Source organism: Peromyscus eremicus, chromosome X (genome assembly GCF_949786415.1).
Source record: "Peromyscus eremicus chromosome X, PerEre_H2_v1, whole genome shotgun sequence".
NCBI lineage: Eukaryota > Metazoa > Chordata > Mammalia > Rodentia > Cricetidae > Peromyscus > Peromyscus eremicus.
In genome coordinates, this window is record NC_081439.1 from 11,835,747 (window position 1) to 11,856,790 (window position 21,044).

General features: G+C 44.4%; 1 protein-coding gene and 1 pseudogene across 1 annotated transcript; one reads left to right on the forward strand and one right to left on the reverse strand.

Annotated features, from left to right (window-relative positions):
* Positions 1-5,678: 5,678 nt before the first annotated feature.
* Positions 5,679-9,673, reverse strand: LOC131899682 (histone-binding protein RBBP4-like; annotated as a pseudogene).
* Positions 9,674-17,058: 7,385 nt separating this feature from the next.
* Usp27x (ubiquitin specific peptidase 27 X-linked) lies at positions 17,059-20,233 on the forward strand. Its single transcript, XM_059251169.1, has 3 exons — positions 17,059-17,138; positions 17,367-17,616; positions 17,660-20,233. Exons 1-3 carry the CDS (start codon positions 17,059-17,061, stop codon positions 19,937-19,939), a joined length of 2,610 nt encoding a protein of 869 aa, XP_059107152.1. The 3' UTR covers positions 19,940-20,233.
* Positions 20,234-21,044: the final 811 nt, after the last annotated feature.

A 21,044-nucleotide genomic window follows, 5' to 3' on the forward strand; every position in this document is an offset into this window, starting at 1 on the left:
ACTTGCTTTTTGGTCATGATGTTTCGTCACAGCAATGGAAACCCTAACTAAGACACTAACCAAACAAGGGAAAGACTTGTATGTTAAAAACCTGAAGTCCTTGAATAAATTGAAGAAAATATCGGAAGATGGAAATATCTCCTATGCTGTAGGATTAACATATAAAAATGGCCATCATAATAACAAAAGCAATCTACAGATTCAATACAATCTCCATCAAAATTCCAACACAATTAATTATTCACAGACCTTGAAAGAACAATACTCAACTTCATATGGAAACACACAAAAAACTCAAGATAGCTAAAACAATCCTGAATAATAAAAGAATAGCTGGAAGTCTCACCATCCCTGATTTCACCTTGTACTACAGAGCCATAGTAATCAAAACCACATGGTGTTGGCATAAAAACAGACATATTGATCAATGGAATCGAATTGAAGACCCAGACCTAAATCCACACATCTATGGACACTGATTTTTTGATAAAGAGGGCAGAAATCCACACTGAAAAAAAAAAAAAGCCTGCTTCTTCAACAAATGTTCTGGTTACACTGGATGATTGCATGTACAAGAATCCAAATAGATGCACGCTTATCACCCTGAACAAAACTCAAGTCCAAATGGATCAAAAACCACAACACAAAACCGGATACACTGAACCTGATAGTATAAAAAGTCGGACCAGGCGGCCTTGGCTGTGAGCAGCGGGGCCAAGGCCAAGATTAAGGCTCAACCTGCGCTGCAAGAAGGAGGAGCTGCTAAAACAACTGGATGATCTGAAGGTTGAGCTGTCCCAGCTTCGCATCGCCAAGCTGACAGGCGGCGCCGCGTCCAAGCTCTCCAAGATACGAGTCATCCACAAATCCATCGCCCGTGTCCTCATCGTCATTAACCAGACTCAAAAAGAAAACCTCAGGAAATTCTACAAGGGCAAGAAGTACAAGCCTCTGGACCTGCGACCCAAGAGGACTAGAGCCATGTGCCGCTGGCTCACCAAGCACCAAAAGAAGCTGAAGACCAAGCAGCAGCAGCAGCAGCAGCAGCAGCAGCAGCAGCAGCAGCAGCAGGAGAGGCTGTAGCCACTGTGCAAGTGTGAGGTCGAGGCCTGGTGGAAAGGCAATAAAGTGCAAGACTGGCTGAAAAAAAAATAGTTGGCAATAAAGCCGGGCCTTTAATCCCAGCACTCAGGAGGCAGAGGCAGACAGATCTCTGTGGGTTCAAGGTCAGCCTGATCAACCCAGAGGGAGTTCCAGGACAACTAGGACTGTTACACAGAGAAACCTGGTCTCAAAAAACCAGAAAAAAAGGGGGTGGGTAATAACCTTGACCTCATTTGCACAGGAAAGGACTCTCTGAACAGATCATTGTTAGCACAGGTACAAAGATCTCCTTAGGAAAGGAAAATAGAATAAATAGTTATGGATGGATTGGGGGGCTGAACGGGAGGATCTATTGGGGTTGAGGAAGGGACTATGGGGGAGAGAGACAGATAAAATTAAGGGGGCATTTGAGGGATAGTATGAAAACCTAATACAGTAGAAACTCCCTAAAATATATACATATATATGAACATGATCTAAAGTAAACTGCCAAATAATGGGGGAGACAGAGATATACCAGGCCATCTCTTCTCCCCAAATGAAACGTCCAGTACTGGGACTGGATTACATCTAATTGAATTGTTGGCCAAAGGGGCCCCACAGGAATCCCCAAACAACCCAGGCTGTTGCCAACACTATAGATTGCTCTCCACAAACTGACAGCAAGACCCCATTGCTGAAGACAACACCCACTCAACTCACTGAACATGGAGATGTCAAACTGGTGTCTACATGGAGCCTTCACCCCTATGTTCTAGCATCTTTGGTCCAGGAATGTCCTCTGCATGATATCAAAATAGAAATGTAAACTCCAAGCCAGCCACAAACCCTTTATCTACAATGATGTCCTGTCTGCAAAATACGCTAGGGCAATGGTGGCACAAAGTTTGTGGGAGTAACCAACCAATATCTGATTTGACTTAAGGCCCACTTCACAAAATGAAACACACACCTGATAGTGCTTGGGTGACTAAAAACCTGAGACTAGATAGCCCAGAGACCCAGGGAAAAACAAATAATACTGATCTAAAAAAATAGTGATAAAATGACTTCTAATGATAATGTGCTTTACTCACAGATCAGCCATCATCAGAGAAGCTTCCTCCTGCAGCAGATGAGAACAAATACAGAGACCCACAGGCAGACATGAAGCAGAAAATGAGACTTGGAACACTCAGCCCTAAATGGGATGTCTCTATCAAAGCCCTCCCCTCTGAGCTCAGGGAGCCCAGTGGAAGAGGAGGTGGAAATAGTGTAAGAACCAGAGGGGATGGAGGACACCAAGAGAACAAGGCCCTCTGAATCGACATGAGCAAAGCTCATATGAACTCACAGAGACTGAAGCAGCATGCACAGGGCCTACATGGGTCTGCACCAGGTCCTCTGTGTATATATCATGGCTTCCAGTTTAGTGTTTTTATGGAACTCCTGAGTATGCAAACTGATTCTTGTGCCTTCTCTTGAGGCTCCTTTCCTTCTGTTTGTTTATGTAGTCCAACTTTAATGTAATAGTTTTTGTTTTATCCTATTATATTTCATTATTATCTTTTAGAAGACTTTTCTTTTCTAACAAGAGAAAGAAAGGAAGTGGATCCAGATAGAAGGATGGGTTGGGAGGAACTGGGAGGAGTAGAGGGAGGAGAAACCATAATCAAAATATATTATGTGAAAAAAGAATCTATTTCCAATAAAAGGAAAAATAAAACATGAGATATCTTCTAAAACTATTTACTAGTCCTATAAGAACACTCCTTGACTCACACTGAAGTTATATATAAATAAACCCATTTTAAGTGAAAATCTTGTAAATAAAATACATTAAATAAGCCGGGTTTAGTGGTGGTACATGCTGCAGTCCTAGCAATCAGGAGGCCAAATCAGGAACATCATGAGTTTGAGACCAGCCTAGGTTACATAGCAAGTTTCAGGCTAGCCTAAGGTACAAGAGGAAACCCCACCCCCACCCCAAAATGAAACAAAACAAAAACAAACGAAATCCTTGAATCCAAATAACTACTGTATATCACAGGTTAGCAACACCATACAGTGTTGAGTCTTTGGGGTTTCCCCTAATGATTGCAAGAGTGACTGGGCATTGGAAGAGAGTATCACAGTATATGTAGCTAGCCTGCAAAATATCAAAAGTCAAAATATGCAGTACTGCTATTGAATAAATATTGCTTTTGTACCATCAAAGTCAAACTATTATAAATCAAGGCCATCTGTGCTAGTAAAAGTAAGATTAGTATTAAAGGCTTCTGCTAATACTGGGTTTTGTGGTCTTAAGGAAATATGAGAATATTGCTAAGTTTTAATTAGGTTAACTGCTGTTCAATGTAAGTGGTCCCAATGTTAGTGATGCACATTTACAAGGTATCAGGTGGCATTAAACACTTCCAGTGAAATAACTTATATAATGCTTCAATATTCAGTTTGATACACAGCTTATATGTATTCCAAATAAATATTTGAGCATGCCATGAATAATAAGATGAAATGTCTGGGAGCACATTGCCTATAAAAAACAAAGATGTGGGAGCAGCCAGATGGCTTATCAGGTAAAACTACCTGCTGCAAAACCTGATGACCTGACTGATTCCTGGGACTCACATGAAACGAGAGAAGGGACTTGCAAAAATTGTGCTCTGAAAGACACACATTTGTGCACCATGGTATGTGTACACATCCACAGCAAACAAATAAATAGATGTAATTAAAAAGAAAACAAATAAAATTATGCACTTTTGTTGTATGTAAATAGTAAAAGAAAAAAGGGACTTAAATCTTCATCACATTCTAGGAAGAGTTAAGTCTTGACAACTCAAGGATTTTTCTCTGTGTGCCGATGATACCTCCAGAATGGTGGTCTTTTCTCCATTTGAAGGCATATTAAGTTCAGAATTCATGCCCAATCTAGAGGCTGAGAGAAAACAGATAAATATATCTGCAGACTTAAAGGAAGGTGAAATCCCATTATTTGTAGCAAATTGAATGGAACTGGCCATCATTATATTAAGTGGAACAGAAAAACATGTATCATATGCCCTTATATGTGGGAACTAACAAATGTTGACGTGAATAAAGAACAGTGGTTACCAGAGTTTGGGGATGACACATAAAAGGAGGTTGAATTTCTTCTTTTAGAGTGCTGGGCGTTGAATCCAGGGCCTTTCAAATGCTAAGCAAGTCCTCTACTTCTGAGCTGTATTAAGAAGCTGTATTTGCTCAGTGCACACTCTATATATCTGATAAAATATTACATTGCATTTCATTTGTATGTAAAATTAATATATATCAATAAAAATAAAGCTTCAAAGAAATTGGAGACTTTGGAAACCCTGCTAAAATTATTGACTTTTCAAATCCCTTCTCTAAGATGCCCTTGAGGTCTGTCCAAACTTTTTTTTTTCATATACTTTGTGCTTTTATTTGTAACTGGTATTCCATGGCATAAATGTACCAGACTTTTTGTTTAATCATTCACCTATTAAAGGATATTTTGGTTCTTTCCAGTCGGCATGTCAAGGCTTAAATCTCACCAATTGTATTTATTCATTCTTGTTGGCTGTGTGTTTTGTTTCTCTGCATTTTTTCCCCTGCCTTTCTGTGAGGTACTTGAACATTTTTTAAAAACTAAATTTTATTTACTCGTTGTATCTTTTTTCATAGAAAAGCAATTTATTCCATTATAAGCACTTACACAGTTAGTCATGGAGAATAAAAGGCCCGATGCCGAGACAGGTCAACCAAAATGGAGAGGGCATCAAACTATGGTGGTCAAGGACTAACCCCTAGAAAAGCAGCTCTCATCGAGGATTAATTTAATTTTACAAACAAAGACAAACTAGCAATTCACTCTTTCTCAACCTGACAGTTCATCACTGGTATGATTGTCAGTTAAAAACATACACCTTACAACTTGGTGGTCCCAAGTTTAAAAACAAAACAAAACAGAAAACCACACAAAACAAAAACCATTTCACAGAAAGGGGAAAAAATATGGAAACAGCTCAAGAAATACACTAATGATCAAAAATGTAAGGGGAAGAAGGCACGTGTAGTCTTAACTAAAAAAACCAAAAGGAGTCTGGTTTTACACAGGAAAATGTGCATCCTGGAAAGTCACTCGTGGGGACCTTACAGTAGGTATCTATGACTTGACTCTCCCCTAATTCCAGTCAAAATGACATCTTGCAATAGTTATACTCATGGCTCAGACACCTACCTCACTTGGCTCTATTCCCTATCCACTCTGGGCTCTTACTTGAGAATCTGAAAAACTTGGGGATATAGCATAAGAAGAAAAATGGTCACACATAATACACCCCATTTCTGAAGCTGCTTTAGACCTGGTTTGTTACTAGAAAATTCCTGAAGAAAATTTTAAATATAAGTCTGTGGTTTTGTTGAATTAAGTCCCTCAGTTAGGATTTAGAAAACACCCATGATTTGGGATAATGGCTTCGTTGGTGACACTTTTTGGCTGAACCAAGTCTGTGACTTAACCCAGGGTTCAATCCATCCCAGGGTTCCGAGGACAACCAGGGGAGTCTAAACCACAAGTGCAGACATGTCTAGAATCCTTGTCCTGGATCCACACTTCCTTCAGGGTCTTCATCATTATAAATGTTCTCTGCCATCTGCCACACTTGCATGATATTGTCTTCTGATAGAGAACAAATCACCCAAGGTTCTTTGGGATTCCAGGAGAAATCAGAGATCTTGGCAGGGTGACCACCATGAATAAATAACAACTCTGGTGGGCCATCTTCTGCATCTTCTGGGGGCTGTTCTTCTCCAATTTTACTTAAATCCCAGACATTCAGCCTACAATCAGTACCACTAGAAGCCAAAATAGTCTCATTGGGAGGTGAAACTGAACTTGGAATATTTCATCCTTATGTGATTCAAAGGAATATAACTTGAGTTTCAGATTTCTCAGATCCCACAGGCACAAAACAGTCTTGTCAGCTGATCCTGTGGCAAGAATGAACTCACTAGGAGGACTGAAAGACAGGCAGTTGACTTCAGCAGTGTGAGCATCGACCCAGTGGCTTGGCTTGGAAGTATTGTTTGAATGAGTATCCCAAATCATAAATTTCTGATCATCAGCAACTGACCCAAACAGAGACTCGTGGAGCAGATGACAGAAAATATCCTCTACTACTGCTGTATGCCCTGAAAAGATGGTCTTTACATCTACCACTTTTCCTTCTTTTGGAACTGCACTGATGTCTCATAGGCAGATGGTATGGTCATCAGAAGCACTAAGTAAGTGCCCGCTGAGCTTTGGATTCCAAAACAGACCATAACCTTCCTTCTGATGTCCACAGAGATGAAAATCTGAGTTTCACTCTCCAGAAGGGTCTGGATTCTTCGTGTAGTCAAAAACAAGCACATCACTGGACGGAGTCTTTGTTACAATGACGCAAGGGTTCTGGGGCATGTACCGAGCCCTGTTTACTTCTCTTTCTTGGTTCATCTTGTTTTCTATTTCAGTTTTCCCACTGACAGAGCCAAAACATCCAAATTCTCCTCTTTCAGTATCGTAGTGTGATGCATGAAACTGAGCATCATCATTAGGGATCTGGACATCGGCTGTCACCAGGTGGTTTTGTTCATCCGATGTGTGTGTTCCCAGAACAAGCCGATGAGTGCTGCAATCCTTCCCTTCAGACCTGATTACATCCGGAAGCCACTGGGCAGTTAAACTGGGCCACTCCAGGGCATGGGTCATCACCAAATCATAACGAAAAAGGGTTTTTCTCTTCCATATTTTTTATTCCTCATTGATGACATGTTCTTCCACCGGGTCAAAGGCTTGTCAGCCATGGCAGCAGGCAAGCTGGAAGGGATTGGAGGATCCCGGGGCCTGGCATTGCAGGAGGGGCAGGGAGGCTACGGACCACTCATTTTGTTTTTGAAGTGTATCTCTTTTCATCTTTTTATTGGTCTGGCAGCAGAAAGGGGATGTCATTTTGCTACTACTGAGTGTAGAACAAAATATTAAGTGGTTCTTGTATTAGTTACTGCTTTGTTGCTGTGACAAAACAGACTAAAAGCAACTTAGGGATGAAAGGATATAGTTGGCTTAGAGGTTACAGTCCATCATCTAAGGAAGCCAACCCAGTAACCTGGAGATAGGAACTTAAGCAGAGGCAAAAACTGAAGCAGAGATCATGGAGGAATGCAGTTTACTGGCTTCCTCCCCAAGACTTACTCAGTTACCTTTCTTATACAGCCCCGGCACCCTGCTAGGGGTGCCAGGGACAGCACAGTGAGCTGGGCCTCGCACATCAACTAGCAACCAAGACAAATTTCCCACAGTTAATCTGATGGAGTCTCTTTTCTTATGTATGCGTAGCTTAGTGTCAAATTAACAAAAACTCCCCAGTACAGTTCCCCGTTCAGCTTCCATTGACACCTGGGGGAAGAGTCTCATCTTTAGTACTTGGCAAGTGAGAGAATTTAAGTTTTTCCTGTATCTTGGCCAATACAATCTTAGGTGAGAGAGGCGGAAGTCCCTTGCTGGGTCCCTCATGACCTCCATCAACACCATGATAATTAATGGTGGCGTGGAGTGTGCTTTTAACTAACAACTATAGTGGTGAGAAGAGGAGGGATCCTCTCATCTCCATGTAGTCATGGGTGTCAGGTTTACGTAGTCTCCACGGGCATCCTATCAGGGGAATTGTGACTATCACTCCCAACTTGCCTTCCCTGATACCATTATGATGAGGGTTTGGGCTCTTTGTTTCAACCAGGCAGAAGCGAGAGTCTATATTTTCCACTTGTAATTTTTTTTAATTTTTGAGATTATAATATAATTACAATTTTCCTTTCCCTTTCCTCCCTTCGAACCCTCCCACATACTCCTCCCCAGTCTCCTCCAAATTCATGGCCTCTTTTTTCATTACCACTTGACTTTTGTTGGCTTAGGTGGTGGGACATTTTTTTCTGCGCTGTTTGCATGGAGTAGAATGACAGCTTGTCTAAAATGGATGTCAGGGAAAGTTGCTCCACTCCCTGGTTCTTTGCCTAGAGAGCAGAGGCTTTTCTTCCATCTATGCTCACTGATGTCGCCAGTCTACCAGCTTCTCCACAACCCAGCCTAGGATTCCCGAGGAGGGAGGAAACTGTGAGGGAACCTGTTGATGTTTCAGTTGGGGTTTCTGTAGGCTTTTGTTGTTTTCATTTTTGAGATAGACTGATCCTAAACTCACTATGCAACCCAAGCTGGCCCCAACCTCATAGTCCTCCTGTCTCAGCCTCTTGAATGCTGGAATTATGGGTATGAGCCACCACATCAATTTAGGAAGTGATTTAAAAGTTGGGTTTTTTTTAAATTTATTTTTTAAAAGGTTTTTTTTTTTCATTTTACATACCAATCCCAGTTCCCCCTCCCTTCCCTTCTCCCGCCCACCCCACCTCCCCCCATCCCACCCCCCATCCATTCCTCAGAGAGGGTAAGGCCTCCCTTGGGGAGTCAACAAAGTCTTGTATACTAAGTTGAGGCAGGATCAATCCCCTCCCCCCTGAGTCAAGGCTGAGCAAGGAATCCCTCGCCCAGGGAATATGTTCCAAAACATCATTTTATGCACCTGGGATAAGTCCTGGTCTCACTGCCAGGGGCTCCCCAAACAGATCTAGCCACATATAAAAGCTGATTTTTTTTCAAAATACTATCCAAGCAAAATATTATATTTGGTTGTTAAGTTTCTTTAAAATTCTGTAACTTTACCGTTATTTACCTCATTCCTTTCAAATGCAATTTATCATTGAATAAATCAGATAAATGTACTGTAAAAATTCCATATTTGGGATTTGGCTGATTGCTTTAGTGAGCTTGTCCTATTTTCAATATTCGCCATAAACCATAAGTTATTGGTGCTAGACAATTGATTGTATTTCGTTTCCATTTTCTTCTTACTTTTGGCATTGATACCTAATAGGAGGTGCTGTATGCTCCCTACTGTATTGTGCCAGGAGGTACATAACACACATTTGCCTCATCCACTGTGGTAATTAAACCTTGAGCAATGTTTCAGGTTGGAAAGTTTCCCACATCGTTTTACTTATTTAAAAAAATTCATTTACGAGTATTGTCCTAGAGTGACGGTTCTCAGCTGGAGAGGATTCCATCTCCCAAGGGACATTTAACAACGTCCAGAGACATTTTACTCCTAACCACCATATAAAGATTTATTTCTGAGCCAGCAAGATGGTTCAGTGGGTAGAGCACTGATCGCCAATCCCAGCAACCTGAGTTTAATCCTTGGAACCCACCTGGTGGAAGGAAAGGACTGACTCCTGTAGATTATCCTCTGACCTCCACACAGTTTCCATGGCACATGCTTCCATGCCCATGAATAAATCATTCTTTAAATATAAAAAAAGTTTTAAAAATCTGCTTTGTTCTCCATCTTACATGGATTTATGTTTCCATCATAATTTCTTCAACCAGCTCTTTAATAGTGACGTTTTGCCCTGCGGCCTGTGCTAGTACACACCTTTACATTTGTTGTTGAGCACACCTTGCTCAAATGAGCACACCTTGCCCATTTGCCATTGTGTACTTCAGCTAATGCATCTTTGGGTTTGATTCTTAAAAGCAGGATTGTTAAATTGGATAATGAACACATCATTTTTGCTTCACATACTAAATTTCTCTCTGTTGAGGTAATGTAATTTTGTTTGCCTTGTTCTTTGAGGGTTTAAACAGATAAAACGGTGATTAAGATTTTATCTGTCATTTTGGGTGCAATCTAAAAACCTCTACTAGCCTACCCAAGTTTTCAAACCTGGAAGAAGTGTTGAGAACAAGCACAAGAAGCCAGATTCTACAGTTTGGTGAGTACAATTGCAGAAAACACTTCATTGTGCTTCTTTTTCCGCTCAGGCCCAGGGTAAATCTAGATTTCACAGGGCCAGCCTCCAACACTAGACACAGACTTGAGGATCCCAGTGTTTGCTTTTTTTAGGAGACAGGATCTCATGTAGTCCAGGTGGTCTCAAAGTCTGCAAGAATAACCATGAACTTCTGTGTGCCTGTTTTATGCAGTGTTGGGGATCCAGGACTCCTTGCATGCTAGGCAAGCACCACACAAACTGAGCTACATCGTCCCCCACCCCCCCACCCACCCTATCCCCCACCCTCCACCCCCCACCCACCCTACCCCCCACCCCCCACCCCCTCACCCGCCCTACCCCCCACCCCCACCCTCCATCCCCCCACCCCCGCCACCAGTATCTTTTTCAGATGCAAAGTTAAGATAAGTGGTTGTACCTACATGCAGAAGGATTACTAGAGAATATGCAATTCAGGTAGGCAGAGAATCAAGAATGTAAGCCCAATGAGCTTGTAAAGCTAAAGTCAGAGCTCTTGAAGATGGAAACTAGAAACAGACTATCTGGTGGCAATATGTGGCAAAAACTGAGGAAATGGCAGCTTGGGGCTGGATGCCATCTCTGTGGCAGCGCCCATAGCCATGCATTTGTTTTCTGAAAGCTATCTGGAGTCAGATAAATGTGTGCTAAAAGGAAGCCTGCAGTCCCTCCGTTTTCTCTTTCACATAACTCCAGGCTCACTACTGTTTTCTGCAGGCCAGATAACCCCGATTTCTAGTTCCCTGGTTACTAGTAAGACTGTGCTGGGGTGGAGGTGGGTGGGGAGGTGGGGGGTTGGGGGGGAGGTGGGGGAAGCAGGAGCTGCTGAGTTGACTCTTGGTCATCATAAATGAGCCCATAGACTGGCTAGTCCTGAGCTTAGAGAAATTTGATATGGTCCAAATGGGCTGGGTAGAGCTCAGCTCCCAAACTTACAGGTTGTTTTGTGTGTGGGTTTGCTATTTTCTTTTCTTTTCTTTTTTTTTTTTTTAGCTTATAGAAGACTTGCCAGCCGCTGGTGAGAAAACAAGGACATGGAAAAAATAGAAATCAAACACCTCATTACTGAAATTAAATGTATTCTGAATGGGAAGAAGCATAGAATCTAGAGAATAAACATAAGCAAATTCAAGGTATTTCATTCGTAAAGAAAGTTTACATGGTGAGGGACTAAACCAGTCTACTGTATCGATGTTAAATAATACCACTGAGCTACATCATCAGACCTTTAAGTATTTTTGTGCTTTAGTTCTCCCATGAAGAGTGAGAATAACACAATAATATTAGTACTTATATCATCAGTGTGTTATAAAGTTAAATAACATAGTAAATGACTTATAAAACAGTACTTGGCATACCATTGGCTATGTTTGTTTCTATTATTATTAGATTGTAATTATTGTATGAAAACCATAAATCATACCATGTTATTGCTTTAAAACCCACAAATAATTCTCAATGCAATTGCAGTAAGAGGCAAGTGTAGCATGATGTTCTCCGAGGCTCCAGATGATCAAGGCCCTGCCTCTCATCCTTGTCTTATTCCACTTTTCTCTTTCTTGGTACAAATCTCAAGCTGCTCTTGTCTTATTTTCATTTCCGGAAACCAAGGTCTCTCTCTCTCTCTCTCTCTCTCTCTCTCTCTCTCTCTCTTTCCCCTCTCACCCTTCCTTCTTCCCTCCCTCCCTCCCTCTCTTCCTCCTTCTCTCCTTTCCTCTCTCTCTCTCCATCACCCTCCCTCTTTCTATTACCCTCCCTTCCCCTCCTTCCCTCTTCCCCTCTTCCTCTTCCCCTCCCCCTCCCTCCTCTTCCCCTCCCCCTCCTCCCCTCTTCCCCTCCCCCTCCTCCCCTCTTCCCCTCCCCCTCCTCCCCTCTTCCTCCCCCTCCTTTCTCTCTCTCTCTCTCTCTCTCTCTCTCTCTCTCTCTCTCTCTCTCTCTCTCTTATCTCAGGTCCTTTCCCCTTGCTCTATACCCCTACAACAGGCAAAATAACATTCTCAAAAATGAGATACTAAAATCAAGAATCCACAAGAGGGCTGGAGAGATACCTCAGTGGTTAATGTTTTTGTACTCACTATGTAGTCCCGGCTGGCCTCAAACTCACAGAAATCTCTGCGAGTTCAAAGCCAGCCTGGTCTACATAGTGAGTTCCATTACAGCCAGGACTGTTACACAGAGAAATCCTGTTTCAACAAAACAAAACAACAGCAAAAAGAATTTGCAAGAAAACTAGGCAAAGGATGTGGCTAAGCAATTCACAAGAGAAGGTAAAACAAAACAGCCAACAGACATGAAAATACAGAGGACTTCACTTATGATAAAAATTCAGTTTTACATTCCAGAAATATTTAACTACACAAAAGTCCAAAGTAGATATCAAGACTAGATGAATGAGCAATTCATATTCATGGAGTTAGATTAATTATGTGAATCTGTATGCATGTATAATATTTAATATATCCATGGAGTGTTACTTAATACATCATGTGATGATGGTATTATAAAGAAAAATAAAGCAGGGACAAGATACTATTGAGATAAGGTGACATTTAAGGCCATTTAGGCAGTGAACTGAAGCAAGTAAGAGAGAAAATCATGATGATTTCCTTTTTATATTAAAAATAGTTACATATATTTACTTATCTATTTGTGTATGTGCATACGTACATGCGCATGTGCATGGCTTACCTGTGGAAGTCACAGGGCAGCTTGTGGGAATAGTTCTCTCCTTCCATCACATCAGTCTCGGGAACCGAACTCAGGCTGTCAGGTTTGGTGGCAAGCACTTTTACCCAGGGAGCCATCGTGCTGGCTCCAGCCATGAGAATTTCTAGGGAAGAGATTTCCAACCAGAAGAAACAAGGGCTTAGGCCTGGAAGCAATAGTATGTAGCATATGTTTGATGCAAGGCCAAGCTGATAGGTAGAGAAGTCTAAGCAACCAATGAGAGATTTGGTAGGGCCTGAAAGTTCAGAATAAGGACCTGAGACTAGACTGGGAGTAACATAGAATACCTATGGTCACTTAACACATAATTTGGACCCAAATAACAATGACTTCAAAGGATGACGTCAATTCTAGAATATTATTATTTTAAAATTTTATTTTATGTGTTTATGCTTTTAATGTTTATGTGTTTTGCTGGCATGTATATCTGTGCACCATGTGTGCTGCTATTGCCTGCAGAGGCCAGAGAGGGCGTCAGATCCCCCTGGAACTGGAGTTACATACAGATGGTTGTGAGCTGCCACGTGGGTCCGGAAATTGAACCCAGGTCCTTTGGAAGAGATTCCAGTGTTTTAACTGCTGGACCATCTTCTCTTCAGCCTCCGAATCTAGGATATTATTGACTGTGAGACATACCAGTATTTTATGTACCCATAACAAAGAAACCAAAATGCTGCTGAACATTATCATAAAGTATCATTCAAAGACTCCAGCAATATTTTAACATGAAGAGCCATGTGCCTCTTAGGGTTGATAAATTACAATACTCTTCTTCGTGAAAGAATACACTCAGAAGTGGTCAGATTTTTGGTCTTTCCACTGTGATTGGTTACAAGATGGTTTCTACTATAGTCACTAATTCCTCATTTCCAGGAGGAAGAAAGGAGAAGGGAGAAGATGTCTTTTAGTCTTCCATTAATTTAAAGATTACCTTGTAAAGTCTCTCATAAAAAACTCATTGTAATTTTATTGGGATTTTATTGGATGTGTACAGCAAATTTAGAGAAAACACCTGCATAGGCATAGTCTCATTTACATTTCATAAAGGATATATGTATAAAAATGCTTATATTTGCATAGAAACTTTCTCACACATTTCAGGGAAATGGAATTGAGTATGATTGGTGAGGGAGAGAGAGAGATTTTCATTTTTCATACCATTTTTTAAAAACCCACAAATATATATATATACATATATATATATATATATATAACTTTTATTATAAGAAATATGAACCAGTGACTTTCAAAATGGAGTATGCCTTGCCCAGGAGTACGGGGAAACTAAAAGGAATCAATTTTTACACCCTCCAATTTCATATGTAGTGTTTTAAGATTGATCTGCCAGGGAACATAGTTGTGATAGAGGAGTCAAGCTGGTTCTCTTTTTCCCATCTCCAGTTTCACATGTTTCTTTTTGCACTTACTAAAGAAAATCATCTTTTACCATCCCATGTCTCACCCGCATGCACTACCCTGCAGTGTAAAATCCTCAGGGTGCCAGAGAGACAATTCCGAACACCACATCTACAGTGAACAAACAAATTGCTCTAACAGTGCATGGGAATCGAATCTTTTCGAACCTCAGATGGTTCCTAATTGTTTGCTTCCAATAAAATTGAAGGAAATCCCAGTGGAGTCCTCAGCTGATGAATCACAAGAAAGAGTTTTGAAGCTAAACCATTGTGTGATATTTCCAAAAAGGATTCAAAGGCTTGAATGATGTTTCTAAAAGAAAATGCCTCTTTCCATTTCGTATATGAGAGGTTTCTCTGTGTTAACATTTAGCCAAACACAGATTAGGAAGGACATGGTGCTTAGTCCTGTCTCATTTGAGCAATAAGCAATATTAGTCCATGGAAACAACCCCTAGCAAGTTGCTCTAAGTGCAAAAATATATGTTATTGGGTCAAAAACTTGTTGGAAGAATACAGTAGAATTAAGAGCTCCAGGAGAAAAGGGAGAAGATACAACTGGCAACTGGCAAAAAGCTCTTAGCTCACTAACGTATTTAGGTTTCACCAGATTTGTGTAATGTACTGACGGAACAGTTTTATTTCTGAAGGTTAACACTTGTCAGAAATGACGTTTTTGCAGCCAAGTGACATTTACGATGCAAAATTTTAGATGTCAACCAAGAACTGTGTGAGAGAGACCACGTTTTCCAAAATATTTTTAGAGAGCATTTTGATATAAACCAAGTTTTATATAAACATAGAAAACTGACCAGGAATTATCATTTACTCTTTTGCCACCTTGTGGTCAGGACAGCATTGAATGTCTAGGCGCATGAACTGTGAGGAAGAGCTGTCTTTCTGGAGGTCTTCTGTCCATGTTTCCTAGGTCTTTGTGAGGCAGAGATGGTGACATCTGCCCAGGTCTCACTTCAGATTACACAAGCGCTGTACATGCAAAGATTGTGGTGGCTCCCGCCACCCCACCACCCGTGATTAAAGCAAAAGCAGAATACAATGAGGGAATGAATGTAAGAAAGGAACAGCTAAGTTGTGCATTTATCAATAGGGGAGAATTTTTAAAAGGAGAGTACGCAGCTAGGTTTTGGTATATTTATTTATTTATTTATTTATTTATTTGGTTTTTTGAGACAGGGTTTCTCTGTGTAGCTTTGCGCCTCGCTTTGGAGACCAGGCTGGATCTCACAGAGATCTGCCTGGCTCTGCCTCCTGAGTGCTGGGATTAAAGGCGTGCATCACCACCGCCCAGCTACTTATTTATTTTTTTAATGATTCCTATTTGGTGCTTCTTTCCTGCTAGTTGTCCTAAAGACACTTCCTTAGTGTGTGTGTTCCTTTTAGGGAAGCCAAATCTGATTCTAATCCTGGGGTGTCTTTGGCTCAGTGCTGGGTCTCCAGCTCCTAGTACAAGGCCTGGCTGTGAACGGGTATTGAATAAACATCTGTGAGGTGAATGGTGGCAGAGCCATCCACTTTCAGAACTTGCTGGCCTGGGTGGTGTCCAGGTGCCTCTGTGTGCTTTTACAGGAAGTTGATTAGTTAGGCAATCAGGTTACATAGCTATTATTCAGTGGCAACACTCCTAAGTATGGGGATCTTCAGGTTTCTTTGTTGGTTGTTAGCTGGTGAAAATAGGATGAAGGTACTCCTTGCCCTCTGCTCCCGTGCTCCATGAGCTCAGTCATTTAGCAGCAGCAGCAGCAGCAGCGGCGGCGGCGGCGGCGGCGGCGGCGGTGGCATTCCTTTAGTAGCCATACTGGTTGCATTTCCTCTAGTTGCAGGCAACAAAAGGCAGGCATTTGTTGGAAGAATGATTCAAGGAACTGAAAACACAGCTGACTTAGGAAAGGCTGGCACTAAGGTAGCCTTAGGCTAGATAGGAACCAGACAGCCTCCCTAAGGGCTCCAGATTCCTGATTAATCCCCAATGAGTCTGTCTTTGCTTCCTCTATGAAGTGACTCAGGTGGAGGTTGATTTCCAGAGGAAACCAGCGACAGCCCAGCCCCTAAAGTGCACCAGGAACAGCCAGCTGCCACATGAGGCATCCCATTCTTCTTAGATCACTCTCTCCCTTTGACCCCACATGCTGATACCTGCCTTTGGCTGAACCCTCTGGAAGCAGCAGTTATAGTTGATTCTGACACCCCCAGCTCTACCCAGGACCTGAGGGGCTTGTTCTGGACTCATTCTTCCTGGGCTCCATGCAGCAGCACCCACCCCAGACTGGTGTCCAAGCTCTCTCTTCACTGGCAACTCCGCAGACATCCCTTCTATTTCTACCTGCTGCTCACCCCAAACTCTGCTAAACCTTAAGGGTCTCAGACTTTGTAGTTTCGGTTCCTTTCATCCTAGGGGAGGTGCCACCTGTAGGGATGGCCTTGTAGTGTCTGGTTTCCCTTACTGGCCTTGGAGTGATGGTTTCTGCTCAGTGAGGGTTGTATCTGGAGACTAGCTGTCAGTCATTCCATCCAGGGCCATTGGAGCCTGGGGCGGGGGGGGGGGGGGGTGAGGGGGCCAGCCCAGGAAGTTTAGACCACTGATATGATAATCAAGGGGACATGCCGCTTCTGGTGGAGCGGCCTTGAGGGCACTGTCTTGCCTCTAGACCTGGGGTCCAGGCCTGCCCCCTATGTAGTTGGAGCTTCATCCTTTCTGGGAGGGCAGGAGTTGGATCCCGAGGGGGAGAATAGGACACGCTTTGGGCAGGCTCAGCTGCTGGAATGATGGATGTCTGAGCTTCTGTCTTTATTCTCCACGACCACCCTGTGAAGGGATATTTCACAGCCTCAGGAACATTTCTGAACAAGACAACGATATGGCCTCGGGCTCCACACGCCAGGGGAAGCCTGCACCCTTGAGGGCAGTATGAGAGGGGAGGAGACGGCCAAGGGGGTCAGAGCAGCGATTGGAGCTGAGAGCTGGAAGCGCCTTAAAGAGACTGCGCGGTCCCCGCCCCACTTCCCGCCAGCCTCAATGAATTAAAGCTGTGTTTCCCAAACTTGCCCGATCACTAGCAGCCTCTCCAGCCCTCGTTACAGATCGAGGTTCCGGAGTACCTCCCTTCCAGAGTCTGATTCAGTAGGCCTTCGGGTGGAGCTGAGGAATCTGTAATTTTAACACGCTCCCCACGTGATTGTCGTGAACAAGCAAGTTTGGGAAATATTGAATTAAAGGAAACGGGGCCTGGCTGCAGAAGCGGCCTCCGCTAGGGGGCTTCGGCTGGAGCATTCCCGGGGGCGTCGCCTGCTTCCGCTGCCGCCTCCTTCAGTGAAAGTCCCTTTTGGGTCCAGATACCACAGCCACCGCGCTCCGTCAGGCCGGACGGGGGACACCCCAGGTCTGCGTGGCCCCCGCCACCACGCCCAGTGGCCGCCGGAGCCCCGCGAGCAGGGGGAGGAGCCGCAGCCAGTGGAGGCGGAGGAGGTTGGAGGAGGCGGAGACGGCGGAGACGGCGGAGAAGGCATAGAGGAAGGTGGAGGCGGAGAAGGTGGAGGGGAAGGTGGAGGCGGCTGGGAAGGTGGACGCCACCGAGAAGGTGGAGACAGCAGGGAAGGTGGACGCCACCGGGAAGGTGGAGACCGCGGAGGATCCGGGCCGCGGGGCTGAGCTCAAGCTGGAGCCGGAGCCAGAGCTCAAGCCGGAGCCCGAGCCCGAGCCCGAGCCCGAGCCGGAGCCGGTGCCCGAGCCCGAGCCGGAGCCCGAGCCGGAGCCCGAACCGGAGCCGGAGCCCAAACCGGAGCCGGAGCCCAAGGCGGAGCTGGAGCGGGAGCCCGAGCCCGAGCCCGAACCCGAACCAGAGCCGGAGCTGAAGCCGAAGCCCGAGCCCGAGCCTGAGCCCTTACAGGAGGCAGAGCAGGAGCCTAAGCGGGAGCCCGAGCAGGAGCCGAAGGATGAGAACCCAGCGCGGAGCGGTGGTGGCGGCAGCGTCAGCGGCGAAGAGGTTCCTTCCCCCACCCTCCCCTCCGATCCACCGCGGGCCCCCGATCCCTCTCCGCGTCGCAGTCGTGCCCCGCGCCGCCGACCCCGGCCCCGGCCCCAGACTAGGCTCCGTACCCCGCCGCAGCCTAGGCCACGGCCCCCGCCCCGGCCCCGTCCCCGGCGCGGTCCCGGGGGCGGGTGCCTGGATGTGGATTTTGCTGTGGGGCCACCAGGTTGTTCCCACGTGAACAGTTTTAAGGTGGGAGAGAACTGGAGGCAGGAATTGCGGGTTATCTACCAGTGCTTCGTGTGGTGTGGAACCCCAGAGACCAGGAAAAGCAAGGCAAAGTCGTGCATCTGCCATGTGTGTGGCACCCATTTAAACAGACTCCACTCTTGCCTTTCCTGCATCTTCTTTGGCTGCTTCACAGAGAAACACATTCATGAGCACGCTCAGACAAAACAGCACAACTTAGCGGTAGATCTTTATTACGGAGGTATATACTGCTTCATGTGTAAAGACTATGTGTATGACAAAGACATTGAGCAAATTGCCAAAGAAGAGCAGGGAGAAGCCTTGAAATTACAAGCCTCCACCTCAACAGAGGTTTCTCAGCAGCAGTGTTCAGTGCTGGGCCCTGGTGAGAAATATCTCACCTGGGAAACGACCAAACCTGAGTTAGAACTGCTGGGGCACAACCCACGGAGAAGAAGAATTGCCTCCAGCTTTACCATCGGCTTACGAGGACTAATTAATCTTGGCAACACATGTTTTATGAACTGCATTGTCCAGGCCCTGACCCACACTCCAATACTGAGAGATTTCTTTCTCTCTGACAGGCACCGGTGTGAAATGCCTAGCCCTGAGTTATGTCTGGTCTGTGAGATGTCTTCGCTCTTTCGAGAGCTATATTCTGGAAATCCATCTCCTCATGTTCCCTATAAGTTACTACACCTGGTGTGGATACACGCTCGTCATTTAGCAGGGTACAGGCAACAGGATGCCCACGAGTTCCTCATCGCTGCCCTAGATGTCCTGCACAGGCACTGCAAAGGTGATGATGTTGGCAAGGTGGCCAGCAATCCCAACCACTGTAACTGCATCATAGACCAAATCTTCACAGGGGGCCTGCAGTCAGACGTCACCTGTCAAGCCTGCCACGGTGTCTCCACCACTATAGACCCATGCTGGGACATCAGTCTGGACTTGCCTGGCTCTTGCACATCCTTCTGGCCTATGAGTCCAGGGAGGGAGAGCAGTGTGAATGGGGAAAGCCACATACCAGGCATTACTACCCTCACGGACTGCTTGCGAAGGTTTACAAGGCCAGAGCACTTAGGAAGCAGTGCCAAAATCAAGTGTAGTGGTTGCCAAAGCTACCAAGAATCTACCAAACAGCTCACTATGAAGAAGTTACCAGTTGTTGCCTGCTTTCATTTCAAACGGTTTGAACACTCAGCCAAACAGAGGCGCAAGATCACTACATACATCTCCTTTCCTCTGGAGCTGGATATGACACCGTTTATGGCGTCAAGTAAAGAGACCCGGATGAATGGACAGTTGCAGCTGCCGACCAACAGTGGGGACAACGAGAATAAGTATTCCTTGTTTGCTGTGGTTAATCACCAAGGAACCTTGGAGAGCGGCCACTACACCAGCTTCATTCGGCACCACAGGGACCAGTGGTTCAAGTGTGATGATGCCGTCATCACCAAGGCCAGTATTAAAGATGTGCTGGACAGTGAAGGGTATTTACTGTTCTATCACAAACAGGTCCTGGAACATGAGTCAGAAAAGGTGAAAGAAATGAATACACAAGCCTACTGAAGCAACACACAGGCCTACCTGTAATGGAAGATGACGACACTCGACACTCACACTACAACAGGCATCGAGATTTAATTGATCTACTTGACCGAGGCCGATGGGCCTGACAGAGTAAGAATTTAACAGTACCCAGTGTCCAAAAGGTCCTGATTGGAAGAGAAATAGGAGGGGAGGGAGAAGAGGCTGTAGTCTAAGCAGTCATGTGAAAGAAATTAAATGGCAGGAATGTTCTGGGTGGGGAAGACAGAGCAGGGAAACTGTGACACTGGTTCATATCCTATATTCCTCCAAAAGATTGTGTGGGAAGGTGGAGGGGGGAGGGGGGTGGTGTTGGGGGGGGTGTGCCCTTGTAACCGTAAAACATCTTTATCCATGGGTGTTTCAGCTTCAATTGACCAATCACGGAACAGTTACACATTTGTGGGAGGAAAAGGAAAAGTTTATTAAAATGTAGCCCATTATGTACATGGGGATGAAAGCAGAAAAGTGGAGGAGGCAGGGATAGCTCATTGACAAACACCTTTGCCAGTTCCTTTGTATTCGTGATTTTTGTGCTATTAAGTGCAGTATTAAAAAAAAGACAGCCCACATGGCCTAGTGGAAGGAGGAGAAATAAGGGCTTGTGGAAGGGGAGCACGTGCTCCAAAAGTAGAGAAGGCTAGAAATGCTTTAAGATAACAAGGACAGGCCTCAGCTGACAGTGTAGTGTATGTTTTTGTTAAAAAGCTGTATGATATACTTGAGCAAATCAGTGAACCTCTTTGCGATTGTTTTCTCATCTGTAACATGCAGGTAATTCCTACCTTAAAGGGTTGTTGTTAAAGATTAAATGATATAAAATGTGTCAAAGTAAAGGCTTGGAACTTTGTAGGGACTCAGTAAACATTTGTTGGATCTGAATCTGAAACTTATTTGGACCGGGCCAGAATGCGTCAGAGGCGAATGTCAATTCCTACCTAAGACCCAAGGACAGAAATGACATACCATGTCACATGCAGTCATACACATGAAAAATCTTAAGAACTCCCTCCCCAAGGCAGCAGACTCCATTGTTGTGCAGAGGGCATCATATTCAATGTCCCCCCTCAGATTGGTGGTTGGGGGA